We start from the raw sequence: 13,845 nt of genomic DNA on the forward strand, positions 1-13,845 counted from the left end.
AGGAAGATCAAGCGTGCCAGGCTTATTTTAGATGTGCGAACGGAGTTGACGGATGATGAATTAAAGGTGGGTGATAACGCCGCTCGTGACCTGCGACTGTAGCCTGTCTTTCTGTATAGGCTGCACGTCTGTATTATCTGGAAGAGCAGAATGCCATTCATCGACAACTCACGCGGAAGAATTTCGAGAAGGACCAAGGCAGGCTCGTCGATGGTTTGCTTTGGGGTATTCCAGAACACAGTGAGCTTCGATTTTTTGCTTGTGCTCATCATGAGCTTACACTTTGAAGTGCAAGCCAAAGAATTAGTAGACTTTTGGCTGGATCATTTCAAAGCACAATTAGACGCTCGATCTGCATTGATGATCGAACCCCATGGTCAGTATTACAACACTTTGAGTGTGCCTTACTAAATACACATGATCTTCAGACGACTCTCCTCCGCCAAAACGGAGGAAGACCAAGACCAATGCTGAAATCTCCGGTGAAGTTGAGCATGTTCAAGTCCGCCCTGAAAGTCCTGCGTTTGGTGTAGGCCAGGCAAGCCCAGATAACATGAATTTTGATGCGGGTGGAGCGGATATTGACATGAATTTCGACATGAATTTTGACATGGGTGGTAAGTTGTATTAATCACCGTGATGACTATCACCCAATATCCTTATCAGATGGCTGGGGTGGCGTAGACGACGCGGAACCAGAATTGAATAATCTTCGCTCGTCCGAGGTAGATTAGCTGTCAACGCTTTCCATACTCTCTCTGACAAGGTTTTAGGAACCGGGACAAGCACGTCACGCCCCTCGCCCGATGTCCGTGTTGGGCGATGAATTCGGCTTGGATATCGTGCATAACTCCGTCTCTCAGCGTAGCGCGCTCTTCCCTTGGGACAATGCGGGTGGAAGTTCCTCGGTTTCTGGTGTAATACTCCTTGGTCGCCAGAGCAGTGACGAAATCAGTGTTGACCACGCCGAGATTCGCCTGAGGGGCAGCTCACTGAGCCGACGAGGAAGTTCTATTCCAAGTCAACAAGGCGACGTATTTGGTGGTGCTGCGGGTTTACCTGCGAGCCCCCAAATAATCGACGACGAGTTTGTATTCAACGGTACGTCGATAAATTCTAGACTTGCCAGGCAATCTAGCTCATGGAGTCGATAAGTCCCAGCAGGCAATTCTGTGGCCGAATCTCAATTGTCCGAGGTCAATCCGGCCACGCTTGAGAGAAATTCCTTCAACTTCCTTGAGTAAACATTTTCACTATCTGCCATTCAAACTTGGTGTACTCATACATTGTGCCGAAAGATACGCAAAGATGCAATATAAATCTTTGTCTGGGTCGGCTCGATTTCTCGCTTTTGACGATGTTGTGCCGCAGGCCACGAGCACCGCACACGTTGCAGCAGCAGCTCTCTACCACTGTCTTGGTGCGTGTCCGTTGATCACGGTACTCTTCCCCTTTCACGGGGCGGCTATTTCATACAAGCCGGAGCATATCCGAGTATGCAATGCAGTTCACTGATGCTGATTTGACCAGTGTTGGGCACGAAGGACCTCATCCAACTTCGTCAAGATGAGGCATATAGAACCATTGAGATCCGTATCAAGTAATACGTTGGCGCCCCCTTATCGGCCGAAGTGCATTGCGATCGATTACATTAAGTTCTTGTAGATAATTATGGGTCTCCATAGACGACTCGACGATTACTGTTGTACTGTTACACTAGTCGGACTCATTAGTGGTTCTTAGAAGTGACCTGTCATTGTAATTGAAATTTGACACCCAATACTCGGCTCTTGCAATTTTCCGTTTAGGACCATGATCAGGCCACCAGACAAAATCTTGATCGTGCCATTTTCCACCCGAATATCTCTCCGAAGCGAAGCGGATGTTAAAGCTAAAGGTCCATCGTTTCACGCACCTATTATTTGCTCATAAACTTTGGTATGTACATACTACGTGCCAGCCTCACCTCGTCTCACCTTACTCGCAGTTTTAGATCACATTTCGCTCAACGTACCATGTCCTCGCCAGCAGTTCTTGCCGCACGCGCTGTACTTGCCAGCATTGATCTCACCAGTTATGACCCTGAACAGTCGAGACTGATGGATGAGAAATGCATCTTGGTCGACGAGCAGGACAACGCGATCGGTGCGATGGACAAGAAAACTTGTGAGTCTATTTGCTGTGTATTATATGTCGTTTTGATAGCAGGCATCAATAGGCCATCTCATGGAAAATATCGACAAGGGTCTCCTGCACCGAGCCTTCTCTGCATTCGTTTTCCGTCCTTCCGATGGCAAGCTCCTCTTGCAGCAGCGTGCTTCGGAGAAGATTACCTTCCCGGACATGTGGACGAATACGTGCTGTTCGCACCCGCTGGACGATTTCGAGGAGGAGAAGATCGAGAAGGGTCAGCTTGGTGTGCGGAACGCAGCTTCCAGGAAACTGGAGCATGAGCTCGGTATTCCGCAAAGCCAGACACCGGTTGACGAGTTCCAGTACCTGACGAAGATTCATTACCTTGCACCATCGAACGGTATGTGGGGTGAGCATGAAGGTGCGTTGACAACATGAAAATACGGGTACATGTCTTCACCCGCCCTGCATAGTCGACTACATCTTGTTTCTGACGGCGGATGTTACGGTGACACCGAATAAGAACGAGATTCAGGACTACAAATACGTGGACAAGGCGGAACTACAGGCGATGTTCAACGACTCATGTGCGTGTTCACTGCTATATGTCGGATGCGAGCTTACTCGGCACTTGCAGCAAATTCTTTTACACCTTGGTTCAAGCTGATTGCGCGTGACTTTTTGTTCGGCTGGTGGGATACCCTTCTAGAGCGCCAGGGCTTTGATGGTCGTGTCTACGCCAAGACTCTGACGGGTGTAGCTGATGGTTCAAAGGTTGTCAAGATGGATGTAATATATGTTCTCTTATTGTATCTGTAGATGTAGTGCAAAAGCAACCTTGTATTGCAGGAAGACATGATAGATGCCCGTTTGCTTGTAATACATTTTAGTTTCGGACAACTGTACGGCGTACATAGGATTATCACTTCAAAACTGTAGCCATCACGTACACAATAATATAATTTTTTATTCCAATATATAGTATCAAATTCTGTTTGCCAAGCACCATGCATAGTCAAGAGACTACGGAGTAGTTACTGAGCAAAGAGAAGATGGGATCCGAAAAAAGGAATCCCCCGACGACACAAGCCAGTAGTGCAGCAGCAAGGTCATCATGTCTTCCGAGTTGCAAGCAGAGCTCAGAGGAACAAGGGCGGCAAAAATTTGATAACCAAAGAATGAGGGCGGTGCCCTCATAATAGTGGTTAAACTATTAAGAACAGATACTACACTTGATCTAAGCCAAAAGGCCAGAGTGGTAAAGATTCAAATCGTTCAGACTGCCACTTTATACCTTCTTCACTAACGCACGGACCATTCCCGTTTGGGCCCAGAGTCTTCGAGATCCGTGCAATTACTTGATCTGTGTTCTTATATTTCAAAATACAGCATCTTCTTTTTGCGCCTCTTTTGCGTTCATGTCGGTTTTCATTGGGCCCCGTCCTGTTAGCGCCTATTTCCTCGTGCCCTCGTGTCTTCTGATACCGGACGAAGTTCCGTCAATCATGGTGAATGATTTGCACTGTGGGTAAATTATGACAAGTCAACTTGACAGGGACTGTGCATTGTGCAAACGAGTGCATGGGGAGCATGTCACCGGCTGGCCGAAGGAATGAGGCTGAGCCGACATGCTCCAGCATCCTCTGCTCCAGTTATCAGATACATCTCACTATGGACAGCAACCTGATCAGTGAACCGGTGGGTTCTTGCTGGGATGTATCTAGCAAGGTGAAAATCGAACTTCATTCCCGCAACAAAAGTTGGAGGTGCCACGTCAGCTGGCCTTCCTACTTATTTTTAACCTTTGCCACTAGTGTCTGGATCTCACATCCTTGAGGCTAGCGCGATAAGGTGGAGTTTATGTGGATCAAAAAGAAGCACATTCCTCTGTATTACAGACTGTACATAGTAGTAATAGCATGTATGTAAAAGGATACACCAGTACAATATATATCCTTCCGGCCCGTGCTGCACAGATGAGCAGAATTAAAACTATAAATACATACGCTAGTCTTACATCATGAGCGCGTCGTTTGCAGTCTTATCGTTACACCCCGTCGTTGGGGTAGTCAGTATATGGACTCCGTCGTTCCTTGGCGCGTCCAGCCTCTTAGTGATCAACGTTCTGGCCAGCACGTGAACCACTACGTGAACCAGCCCGCGAATTCGCACGCGAACGCATCCTTGTCCCGCGAAAAATCCAGATCTCCTTCTTATTCCCAAACCCAAGCATCCCTGTGCGCGCAAGGGGAACCGTGGCTTCAAGCTTGTAGCCCATCGTACTGATTTCCTTTAGTGCAGACGCTGCAAACACGTCTTTGCTTAAATCAGAGGCTAGTATAAGACCACGTCAGTAAGGAAAATTTCATGTGCAGAGGAGACAAACCGCCAATTGCAGTCCTTTTGAGCTCAATTGTGTAGATCTCGTCTTCACTTGTTCGATCTCCAGCGATTTTAAATGGCCATGCTGCACGGAGACGGGGACCAATCTGCTCGCCGACACGGCGTGGGGGCCGGACGAGTGTCATCCTGTGTCCTGAGCGCGAGATATGCGCGGCAAAGAAGTCACAGTGTTCATCGGGACCGCTATCCTGAAACACCAGCTGTGGATACTTAACACGTGGTTCAATATGCTTGTATGACGTTCAGGGCAATTAAAGACATACGGAATAGCCTGTACTGAGAGAGGTACGGTACTGATAGCCGTTGTGTGCGAGGCAGGTGAAGAGTTCGCATATCATTTTTTGTGCGCTAGATTTGATCAGCACGTGACACAAAATCAGTGATTGGATGATTGGACCTACATGACGCCCTCACTCCCGCTGGCCGTCCAAGGATTCCTGTTAAAAAGAATACGAAATGCGTGATGAACGGGGATTGCTGTAGATACGCCGTGTGGCCACATGGGGATGATATTCTCCTTTATATCTTCTATGGTATCTTGGAAGGCCACATTACCCATCCGGAGCTCGTTTGTGCCGTGAAAAGAGACAAACAAGTGTTCTGAAGTGACATACAGCGTGGGAGTGACGATAATAGGACAGTTTGTGACTTACCTGGAAGATAGGACGGGTTGGAATTCATGCCGTTGGAGCGTGTCATGGGCACGAGGCGCTGACGTGCACTGGAAGAAGTTCGAGTACGCTCGAGAGGGGGTGGGGCGGCACTAATGGTCTCTGAGCGGCGAAGGCCGCCGTTCTTCTTCATTGCGGACTTGAGTTGGGCCTTCTCTGGGTTATACGAGGGTTTTGGACGTGTTGTGCTAGCGCGCTTGACTCGTGGTGGGTGTGGAGCTGGCTCAGAACTTGGTGGGATGAATGGAGTGTTTGGATCCAGATGGCCTTGTGGGTATTGAGTAGTCTGATAATTTTCGCGAGGCCATGGTGGAGAATTGTATGTATCCGATGGAGGAAACGGTTGTCGCTGCTGCTGCTGCTGTTGCTGCTGATAGCCAGGAGGGTAGTATGTATGGTATGGCTGACCATAGTAAGGGAAATTAGACTTTGGGTAAGCGGAATGCATTGGTGGTCAGGGAAAGAGATAGGAAAGATGATCGTAGTAGAGTTTGGCAGTCGATATCATATAATGGCCTCGTGTTAGGTGAAAAGAACAAACATGAGGATTCCCATTCTAGGCCGCGGAAAGTACTTGTCATTCCATTTCGCAGTAGGAGCGCTCAATATTAATATTAGAGTTCATGATTCAGACTTCGGTCTGCTTTCGGGCCTATAGATCACGTGAGTGTTTTATAGTTCCACTCGTGCTTCCGAGTCCGAGTTTCTCTCCGCAAACGCCCAAGACTCAAGAGTCATACAAATACTGGTCCTCTAGGCAGTGATGGCATCAACATTCTTTACATGGCTCAGATCTCCTGCTGCTCGCGAGTACTTCTTCAGTATGCTTTTCATCAATCATCTTTTGCTTGAAACGTGTCTCATTGTACTCTTCACAGGCACACACTTCTGGGGACCTGTCAGTTGTTTCGACCTTGTACAAGTTGCATAACTCACTCATTCCAGGTTGCAAACTGGGGTCTTCCCCTCGCTGCCCTCGCTGACCTTAGCAAAGATGAAGAGGTCATCTCAGGTTCTATGACCACTGCACTTGCTGCTTATTCGTACGTCCCATTTCACTCTCACGCAGCTGCCTGCTGACCCATGCACCTAGAATGGTTTTTATGCGCTTCGGTGCGTTCTGTGATGTTGTTGTAAAGCGCGTAGCTGACTTTGCGTTATAGCCTGGAAAGTACAACCCCGGAATTACTTGCTCTTTGCCTGTCACTTGACAAACGGGACAGCGCAGTCAATCCAGGAAGCCCGCTTCGTAAACTACTGGTATTACGGTGGTCGTGAGAAGAAGTTCGGTCTTGACAAGGGTCCAGTCACCCAAGCCATCGAGGAATCACAAGCAGAAGCAAAGAAGGTTGTGGACGCAAAATAATAATATCACCCTATGCAACGCTGGAATACACTGCGCATTTGACTAACCAAAGTCTGAACTCAGCATCTAGATACTGATACGTAATTTTCACCAAAATTCATCATCCCCATCACCTTTGCTTTTCTTCCCGCCCTTGCTCTGCGCAAGTGCCTGTCGCTCATACATCTCAGAGATCTGCCATACAATCATATGAGTACCTGCTATCTCATTGAATCTCAATATGTAGCGAAACACTCACCTGCTCGGGTCCAGTAGCATCATCTGCTGACTTGTCATCGCGTATTCGGATGAATCTGGGAAAGCGCAACGAGATCCCGCGTTCCTCCACCAAGCCCTGTGCCGCTGTGTACACCGGGCTCAAACTCAGATCTGCCGCAAGCACCTCCCATACAATCTTTGGCTCAAACCACACGTCAGGCTTCGCACCACCAGGTTTGATGTCCCCGCGTGGTTTTGTGATCTCGAGCGGTCGTAGAGTGTCCCAGTGCGTCTGCAGCATCTCCTCGCTGAACCCGGTGCCGATCTTGCAGATCGTCTGATACTCTTCGGCATCGGCGTCAAAGCAGGCTAGGAGGAAAGCCCCGTAAACGTTTGTGCGCTTCCCTTTGCCGTAGTACCCGCCAACGACAACGAGGTCCAGAGAATCACCAACACCAGCGAGGTAGTCTTTCTTGAGCTGTGTATAGGTTAATCAATATCAGTCGAATTTCGACGGGGTAAAAGTTGAAAGTACCTTGAGCCAGTTGACGCTCCGCCGGCTGGGTTCATAGTAACTTGCATCTGACTCCAGCATCTTGACCATAAGTCCTTCGCAGCCATCCTTCACACTCTCTTCGAGGAACGCCTGGATCTCATCTGTTGTCGATCCATCTGAAGACTTCGCAAAATCGAACTCTCCAGGCACGATCTGGAAGTGCTCCCTCAACAACTCTCGGCGCTCGCTGAGTGATTTTTGAAGAAGTGGCTACGCGTACGACAATCAGCGCAATACCCTAATGTCGTTAAAGATGGGTAACAAACCTCGCCATTGAGATAAATAAGGTCGAATGCAAAAAGGCAGACTTTGACCTGGATATCTTCGACTTTTACGTCCTTGCGCTTTCGCCTGCTCAGCTCTTGGAAGGGCATGAGCTTGCCTGATGTCTTGTCAATCGCAACGGCCTCGGCATCAAGCACGAATGACTTTGTCTTCTCCATTACGCACTATCGTTCCATCAGCCCAATCCGTACAGCCAAGTGTATAAAGATCATCACCCACCCTCGGTAGCTGCTCCACCAAATCTGGGTACTTGGCCTTCATGTCCTCTGAATTTCTACTAAAGACGCTGACGCTGCCATCATCCAACATGTGTACCTGGGCGCGTTCCCCGTCGTACTTGTACTCACACGTGAATTGCCGTCCCTCGAAACGGTCGAGTACTTCGCCGATCGCTTTTGTTGGCTTGGCGAGCATTGGCTTGAGTGGAACCCCCGGCGTAAGCTTGCAATGTGTGCGCAAGCCTGATAGGCCGTGCGTGAGTAGCGCGGGGATCACAAGTTCGTACGTGGGGAGCTCGCTGAAAAATGTGTCAATGAGCGTAGGTGGCGAGGCGAGGGGGACCGACCTGTACACAGATTTCATGACACTAGTACCCTCTTCGAGGCGAGACGCCAGCTTCTCTTTGCTCCATCGCTTTCCGACTTGTACAAATGAATCAGGTTCATCAGCGAGGTTAGGGGGAAACACACCATGTTCTTTAGCCAGAACAGCAGCATGTGCGAGGGCCACGAGAACCGTCCGCTCAGCATTACCGATCCGGAGCTTGCCTTCCAGACTGCGCACAATGTACTTCGCCTCGAAGTCCTGACAAGCGGCGAGGAGCTTTGTGATGATCGATACCTTCTTTGCCTGGGACTGTGGCGGGAGGAATGGTGCTAAGTCTTTGAGAACTTGTACAAGCATGAAGAACAAACCGAATGACCAGATGACAACGCGATCTCCCGTAAGTTTGAGAAGACGAAAGGAACTGTAAGGGCCTTGGGTTTGAAGAGAGTCTTCTGACTGTTTTTAGAGTTCTACCAATGAAGTAAGCTCGTGTGGTCAGGGTTAAGGCAAGTAACAGCAGAGCACCATTGCCACGAGCCCGAGATCGCCTTCTTTCTTGAGGTCTGCTTTAACTGTTGCAAGACTCCGTCCTGTGGACTCGCTGATAGCTTTGATGAGTAGACTCTCGCCGATACCCAGTTCGACACCGACATAATCTGGGCTTAGCTACGTCTCTTAGTACACAAAAATACCATCATTGAACAGTGAAATCTTACGCGGTTTATGCACAGATATACACATTGCAGAAGGGAGTTGGAATCATCCTTCTTGCTGCGTTGGATGACGAGAAGGAAGAATGAGGTTAGGAGGGCGGTCTTTTCGAGCCTCTTGGTGGTGGCTTCAATGAGTGAGAAGGTCTTCGTTAATGCAGCGTAGGGCACTCTACCAAGTCACTGGGTGAGGAAAACATCAAAGATTGTAACACGACGTACGGGTCTCCGATTTTCCACCCGCCCTTGACGTCTACCTCTGCGGCTCGGGATAGTGCTTCTTGGGCGCTGTGTGTCCAAATCAACTTGATCCTTCTGAAGCCCCGCTAGAGGAGTTATACGTACGTTTGTGTTGCCGTATCCTCGTTGTCATCCTCCAGCTCGCTTTCGTCAGGAATCTCATCCTCGCCCTCGTCGGCACTTGCTGAGGACTTGACTAGTTGCTTTTCTACAGGCTCAGATTGGGGGACTGCTTTGGCTTTCCCTTTTCTTTTGGAAGAAGGTTGTGGCGAGGAGCGCCCATTTAGACTGGTGAGAGCTAGTGCGGTGGTCGTGGAGTCCTCGTCATCTGACTCGACCACACGTCTCCGTTTGGATTTTGAAGGCCCAGGTGATGCTAGAGCGTGGTCAAGTCCAGCTTCAACTTTCAAGGCTGGGTGGCACTCACCAGCGAGTTTTGGGGACGTGACATCCTTCCGTTTTGTTTTGGACTTCACCGGTGCTGTTCGTCATTATAACCTGTCAGCTGTGCAGAGCGGTGGAGCACTCACATGCTGGTGTTTCATCGACTTCCATTCGGTCTCCCTTTTCTGTTGGCTGTCTGCCATTTGAGACGGGCGATACTAAGAGTTCGCGAGGATTAAACTCCACAGTTCAGATAGTCCCAAATTCTCACTGATTTCAGACTTCACTGATGCATCCGCCTTCGACTCATCCGCCTTCCCGTTGATGATGCCCTCTTCCTTCACACTCTCCTCGTTCGTGTTGGGCTGTCGCTTCTTCCCTCCCCACATTTCCGCCAGGTTCGATTGCTGTGGTGGCGCTGGTTTGCTGTTCTTTGGCATTTCAAAGAATTTACCTGGAAAAAGTGGTGGTGGTAGGTGGTCAGAAAGAGGAAGACCCCACGCCACGTACCGAGTGTTTGTTGTCTTCCCATAAATCTTGTGTGAGCTGCGACGCGATAGAATGAGCGCGTGACAGACATAGGCGCGTATTACTTAAACGCGTCGCGTTGACCCGTGTGAACTGGTTTATGCCCCCTATTCCGCGATAGCTCGAATCATAAATTGTTGGTAAAATTAAAATAACCAGCTAAGTAATAGGCCAGCTCATCCAAATGAGATCCGGCAAGTACTAACTAACCGGCCTTGTCACTGTCAATCGCCACACATGCTGTTCCCATATTCTCGAACATTGCCAGGCTTGTTACACGTGCGCACGTTCAAAATTTCGAGGAGTCTAGACTCTCCGCAACTAGACTCAGCTCACGTGATTTCGGCTCTGTCGCGAAACTCTACTCATTTGTCCATCAATATTCAATTTTGATGGTTCAACCTCGCAGACTTCATAGTAAAACCGCACGATGAAGATATTGGGATGGATTGTGGTAGAGTGAAAGTGAATTTGTGTAAAATATTGGCAATGACTGAAGTGGTGGGAATATCAATGGCAAATGCCGGAATCTGTACAGTTTTAATTATGTGGCTTCTTTCCCACGCAAGCAAGCACAGAGCCGGAAATTGAGCTCCTCATCGTCCTCATCATTCATCATGGCTGACCAGGTACGAGCTGCTACGTTGCTGAATCTACCCTTCTTGTTTGACTTGTCATCATTTTTAGATCGAGAAGGCGTACCAGAAGCAGCATTTATTCCAAAACGCCAAAGCCCGCGGTATGAGACTTTTAACCCGTGAAATCGGAGCAGGAACTTATGTGATTGCGATCGCTGTGGTAAAGGTGGCAAGAAGGTTGCGACCAAGGATAAGCGGTGGTACAAGGATGTTGGTCTTGGATTCAAGACACCTGCAGAGGCTATCCAAGGCACTTATATCGGTACGTCCCCATACTTGTTACACGTGGTTTGGATGGTTCATTGTTATGTTTGTTCTCAGACAAGAAGTGCCCCTTCACCGGTGACGTCTCGATTCGTGGCCGTATCTTGACCGGCAAGGTTGTTTCAACCAAAATGACGCGGACAATTGTGATCCGCAGGGATTACCTCCACTACATTCCTAAATACAGTACGTCAGGAAACAAGCTGATTGTTCATTCACGCTTATCTTTATTTGACAGATCGTTACGAGAAGAGACACAAGAACATGGCCGTACATGTATCGCCCGCTTTCCGTGTAGAAGTCGGTGATACTGTCACTGTCGGTTAGTGTTCCTCTTAGTTGGTGCTATTCGGAATTGAATACAGGATATAGGGCAATGTCGACCACTATCAAAAACGGTACGATTCAACGTTCTGCGGGTTTCGAAGAGCAAGGCAGCAGCCAAGGCCTTCGGCAAGTTCTGAGAGTGCCATCGAGATTCTATTTACGTTGTTGACATTGCATGATTTCTACTACCCACTGCGCTATGCCCGCATGAAAAATTCATTGCTGCATTATGACAAGCACTTGATATCTGTGTGGCAAAACACAGGAATGCTAATCAATCAGAATCAAACCTAAGCAATGTGGGTGCACTTAAGGAGCGCTTGACGGAACAGGAAGTAAACAATGGAACAAATAAGGACAGCGCAAGCAAGTTGTCGCTAGAACGATTGACTGGTCCTCGTTGGAGAGGACTCGACTCAACTTATTCCTCGTCTTCTTTCGCTTTACAAGCTGGCTCCAACACTTATTTCCATCTTAACTTCCAAGTTAACTTCAAGGTCGCGCTCCCGGTCTTCAGCAACACAGCCAGGCTCGCCTTCACGCGAATCACAGGTCTTACCACCAATGGGCCAACAGCAATCTAAAAAGGCAAAGAAAGGAGGAAAGGAGAAGGACGTGGACCCCGTGCACGATGATTCTATAGAGGAATCGAATGGTCAAATGCCCCATGGCAGTTTGAATCGTGCAACGGGGAGTCATCCAAACCACTCCCAAAGTGTCGCCCACGAGTATGATGCAGTCCGAAATAGTGCACCCTCTCTTAACGTACCAAGTTCCGGAGAGCCCAATGGAAGCAGCTCAAAACCACCAAGTTCGCCAGGTGCTTCACCGGCTATCCTCAGTTCTTCCCCGAGTGACCTCTCTACTCCCTCCCTACTCGCGTCAACTTCGACGCCACAAGCTTCGGCTTTATCAACGAAACCCTCTCCCGCTCCTCTCGACATTCCACTCACTCAGACAATCCTCTCAACTTCTATGCCGTCGTCGTCCTTTACGCCGGGTTCAGCGGCTAGCTTCCCCTTGAGTGACTCTGCGGGAGGAAAGGCCGGACAGTTCGACATCGACGGTATGATCCAACGGCTTCTTGATGTGGGCTATACGGGTAAAGTCAGCAAATCTCTGTGTCTCAAAAATACGGAGATTGCTGCTATTTGCCAAGCAGCGCGGGAGGTGTTCCTCAGCCAACCAACTCTCATCGAGTTGTCACCACCAGTAAAGATTGTCGGCGACGTGCATGGGCAATATTCAGATCTTATCCGCCTTTTCGAGATGTGCGGTTTCCCTCCAGCCGCCAACTACCTATTCCTGGGTGACTATGTCGATCGCGGGAAGCAGAGTTTGGAGACAATCTTACTACTCTTGTGCTACAAGATAAAGTACCCGGAGAACTTCTTCCTCTTACGTGGCAATCATGAATGTGCAAATGTCACAAGAGGTCAGTTACTTGGCGCCTTCTGTTCGGTGATGGTATTCTGACATTTTCCAGTGTACGGCTTCTATGACGAGTGCAAAAGACGATGTAACATAAAGACATGGAAGACATTCATAGACGTCTTCAATTGCCTGCCCATTGCGGCTATTGTCGCCTCCAAGATATTCTGCGTACACGGCGGACTATCACCTTCACTTCACTCCATGGAAGATATCAAACGCATACAAAGACCGACCGACGTGCCGGACTACGGGCTACTAAACGATTTGCTATGGTCCGATCCTTCTGATACGGCATTGGATTGGGAGGATAATGAGAGGGGGGTAAGCTACTGTTTCGGGAAAGGCATTATCAATGACTTCCTGGTACGGTATGACATGGACCTGATATGCAGGGCTCATATGGTCGTCGAGGACGGGTATGAGTTCTGGAACGACCGGACACTTGTGACGGTCTTCAGTGCTCCGAATTATTGCGGAGGTCAGCATAACTCTTATCTTTCTATTCATCCAGCACTGAAGCGATGTTCCAGAATTCGACAATTATGGTGCTTGCATGAGGTATTTTTGCGCCTTTCGGCATCTGGGGATTTTAATTGATTTGTATTGTTTCAGTGTCTCAGAGGACCTTCTGTGCGCTTTCGAACTCCTCAAACCTTTGGACGGGCCGGCGCTCCGGAAAGAGATGACGAAGGCTAAGCGGAAGAGGTGGGTCATCTCACTCATATTCAATATCACGTATTGACCTCACGCCTAGTCTAATGGCGACTGCAACGTGATCATGACATGCCACGCGTAGTACACCAGTGTCACAGGGTCAAGGGTGTGGGAACCTGTTAATGAACACTGTATGTTGAGGCGTAGACGCTTGTTGAAATATCCGGGGCCTATGCCTGACCCACACTACAAACATCATACTACCTCTACCTCTACCTCATTCCGTCTAGTCCTGATTTGTTCACCTTGATATCCGAGCGATTTGCCTCACGCAAGCACATTCCTTCCTGTCCAAAGCACAAGCCATGTACTTCGCATCTCTCCTCCTTACCCTTCTGTCTCTCCCTGCCCTTTCTTCAGTTTCGCATTTTCTCGCTCCTCTAGCTTTCTCCTTTTGGGCCTATTTAAGACGTCGCATATTTTCTTTGTGTTTGTGCTATATAATGAC

At 48.8% G+C, this 13,845-nt stretch overlaps 7 protein-coding genes across 7 annotated transcripts; 4 read left to right on the forward strand and 3 right to left on the reverse strand.

The window, feature by feature from the left end:
• The first annotated feature begins 1,774 nt into the window (after positions 1–1,774).
• On the forward strand, positions 1,775–3,080 carry DFJ58DRAFT_206212 (Isopentenyldiphosphate isomerase). Its single transcript, XM_041379239.1, has 5 exons — positions 1,775–1,938; positions 1,988–2,166; positions 2,219–2,554; positions 2,607–2,720; positions 2,771–3,080. The coding sequence occupies exons 1-5, from the start codon at positions 1,883–1,885 to the stop codon at positions 2,950–2,952; spliced, it is 867 nt and encodes a 288-aa protein (XP_041246989.1). The 5' UTR covers positions 1,775–1,882; the 3' UTR covers positions 2,953–3,080.
• A 76-nt stretch (positions 3,081–3,156) lies between these two features.
• DFJ58DRAFT_656110 (uncharacterized protein) lies at positions 3,157–3,330 on the reverse strand (the record flags this gene model as incomplete). The annotated part of the gene is made up of 1 exon (XM_041381885.1): positions 3,157–3,330. The coding sequence occupies one exon, from the start codon at positions 3,328–3,330 to the stop codon at positions 3,157–3,159; it is 174 nt and encodes a 57-aa protein (XP_041246990.1).
• A 646-nt stretch (positions 3,331–3,976) lies between these two features.
• DFJ58DRAFT_773113 (uncharacterized protein) lies at positions 3,977–5,811 on the reverse strand. Its single transcript, XM_041389297.1, has 5 exons — positions 5,190–5,811; positions 4,938–5,136; positions 4,800–4,884; positions 4,520–4,745; positions 3,977–4,467 (listed from the first exon to the last, which is right to left on the reverse strand). Exons 1-5 carry the CDS (start codon positions 5,653–5,655, stop codon positions 4,244–4,246), a joined length of 1,200 nt encoding a protein of 399 aa, XP_041246991.1. The 5' UTR covers positions 5,656–5,811; the 3' UTR covers positions 3,977–4,243.
• A 58-nt stretch (positions 5,812–5,869) lies between these two features.
• DFJ58DRAFT_206297 (uncharacterized protein) lies at positions 5,870–6,676 on the forward strand. The gene is made up of 4 exons (XM_041379240.1): positions 5,870–6,105; positions 6,153–6,250; positions 6,301–6,320; positions 6,371–6,676. Exons 1-4 carry the CDS (start codon positions 5,971–5,973, stop codon positions 6,571–6,573), a joined length of 456 nt encoding a protein of 151 aa, XP_041246992.1. The 5' UTR covers positions 5,870–5,970; the 3' UTR covers positions 6,574–6,676.
• DFJ58DRAFT_206335 (uncharacterized protein) lies at positions 6,404–10,145 on the reverse strand. Its single transcript, XM_041379241.1, has 15 exons — positions 9,764–10,145; positions 9,639–9,710; positions 9,536–9,589; positions 9,214–9,484; positions 9,091–9,156; positions 8,875–9,040; positions 8,684–8,824; positions 8,527–8,628; positions 8,302–8,467; positions 8,178–8,253; positions 7,832–8,129; positions 7,594–7,776; positions 7,307–7,537; positions 6,812–7,249; positions 6,404–6,747 (listed from the first exon to the last, which is right to left on the reverse strand). Exons 1-15 carry the CDS (start codon positions 9,930–9,932, stop codon positions 6,661–6,663), a joined length of 2,520 nt encoding a protein of 839 aa, XP_041246993.1. The 5' UTR covers positions 9,933–10,145; the 3' UTR covers positions 6,404–6,660.
• A 406-nt stretch (positions 10,146–10,551) lies between these two features.
• DFJ58DRAFT_773121 (40S ribosomal protein S11) lies at positions 10,552–11,543 on the forward strand. Its single transcript, XM_041389298.1, has 6 exons — positions 10,552–10,649; positions 10,708–10,759; positions 10,825–10,920; positions 10,980–11,108; positions 11,161–11,244; positions 11,295–11,543. The coding sequence occupies exons 1-6, from the start codon at positions 10,638–10,640 to the stop codon at positions 11,384–11,386; spliced, it is 465 nt and encodes a 154-aa protein (XP_041246994.1). The 5' UTR covers positions 10,552–10,637; the 3' UTR covers positions 11,387–11,543.
• Positions 11,544–11,594: 51 nt separating this feature from the next.
• DFJ58DRAFT_206374 (phosphoprotein phosphatase PPZ) lies at positions 11,595–13,581 on the forward strand. The gene is made up of 5 exons (XM_041379242.1): positions 11,595–12,684; positions 12,736–13,161; positions 13,214–13,241; positions 13,296–13,388; positions 13,438–13,581. The coding sequence occupies exons 1-5, from the start codon at positions 11,814–11,816 to the stop codon at positions 13,457–13,459; spliced, it is 1,440 nt and encodes a 479-aa protein (XP_041246995.1). The 5' UTR covers positions 11,595–11,813; the 3' UTR covers positions 13,460–13,581.
• The last annotated feature ends 264 nt before the right edge of the window (positions 13,582–13,845 follow it).

The sequence above is a fragment of the Suillus subalutaceus genome (assembly GCF_016647625.1).
Source record: "Suillus subalutaceus strain FC151 chromosome Unknown DFJ58scaffold_22, whole genome shotgun sequence".
Classification (NCBI taxonomy): Eukaryota; Fungi; Basidiomycota; class Agaricomycetes; order Boletales; family Suillaceae; genus Suillus; species Suillus subalutaceus.

Coding starts and splice junctions, on each gene's coding strand:
- DFJ58DRAFT_206212 (XM_041379239.1), top strand. CDS start 1,883: ATGTTAAAGCTAAAGGTCCATCGTTTCACGCACCTATTATTTGCTCAT. Junction 1,939..1,987: donor TTATTTGCTCATAAACTTTG/GTATGTACATAC, acceptor CCTTACTCGCAG/TTTTAGATCACATTTCGCTC. Junction 2,721..2,770: donor GGCGATGTTCAACGACTCAT/GTGCGTGTTCAC, acceptor CGGCACTTGCAG/CAAATTCTTTTACACCTTGG.
- DFJ58DRAFT_773113 (XM_041389297.1), bottom strand. CDS start 5,655: ATGCATTCCGCTTACCCAAAGTCTAATTTCCCTTACTATGGTCAGCCA. Junction 5,137..5,189: donor CAACCCGTCCTATCTTCCAG/GTAAGTCACAAA, acceptor ATGTCACTTCAG/AACACTTGTTTGTCTCTTTT. Junction 4,746..4,799: donor CTCTCAGTACAGGCTATTCC/GTATGTCTTTAA, acceptor CCACGTGTTAAG/TATCCACAGCTGGTGTTTCA.
- DFJ58DRAFT_206297 (XM_041379240.1), top strand. CDS start 5,971: ATGGCATCAACATTCTTTACATGGCTCAGATCTCCTGCTGCTCGCGAG. Junction 6,106..6,152: donor GCACACACTTCTGGGGACCT/GTCAGTTGTTTC, acceptor CACTCATTCCAG/GTTGCAAACTGGGGTCTTCC. Junction 6,251..6,300: donor ACTGCACTTGCTGCTTATTC/GTACGTCCCATT, acceptor CCATGCACCTAG/AATGGTTTTTATGCGCTTCG.
- DFJ58DRAFT_206335 (XM_041379241.1), bottom strand. CDS start 9,932: ATGCCAAAGAACAGCAAACCAGCGCCACCACAGCAATCGAACCTGGCG. Junction 9,041..9,090: donor GGGTGGAAAATCGGAGACCC/GTACGTCGTGTT, acceptor GTGACTTGGTAG/AGTGCCCTACGCTGCATTAA. Junction 6,748..6,811: donor ATGCTACTGGACCCGAGCAG/GTGAGTGTTTCG, acceptor ATTGTATGGCAG/ATCTCTGAGATGTATGAGCG.
- DFJ58DRAFT_773121 (XM_041389298.1), top strand. Junction 10,760..10,824: donor CCAAAACGCCAAAGCCCGCG/GTATGAGACTTT, acceptor GCTGTGGTAAAG/GTGGCAAGAAGGTTGCGACC. Junction 11,109..11,160: donor CCACTACATTCCTAAATACA/GTACGTCAGGAA, acceptor TTTATTTGACAG/ATCGTTACGAGAAGAGACAC.
- DFJ58DRAFT_206374 (XM_041379242.1), top strand. CDS start 11,814: ATGGGCCAACAGCAATCTAAAAAGGCAAAGAAAGGAGGAAAGGAGAAG. Junction 12,685..12,735: donor ATGTGCAAATGTCACAAGAG/GTCAGTTACTTG, acceptor GACATTTTCCAG/TGTACGGCTTCTATGACGAG. Junction 13,162..13,213: donor TGCTCCGAATTATTGCGGAG/GTCAGCATAACT, acceptor GCGATGTTCCAG/AATTCGACAATTATGGTGCT.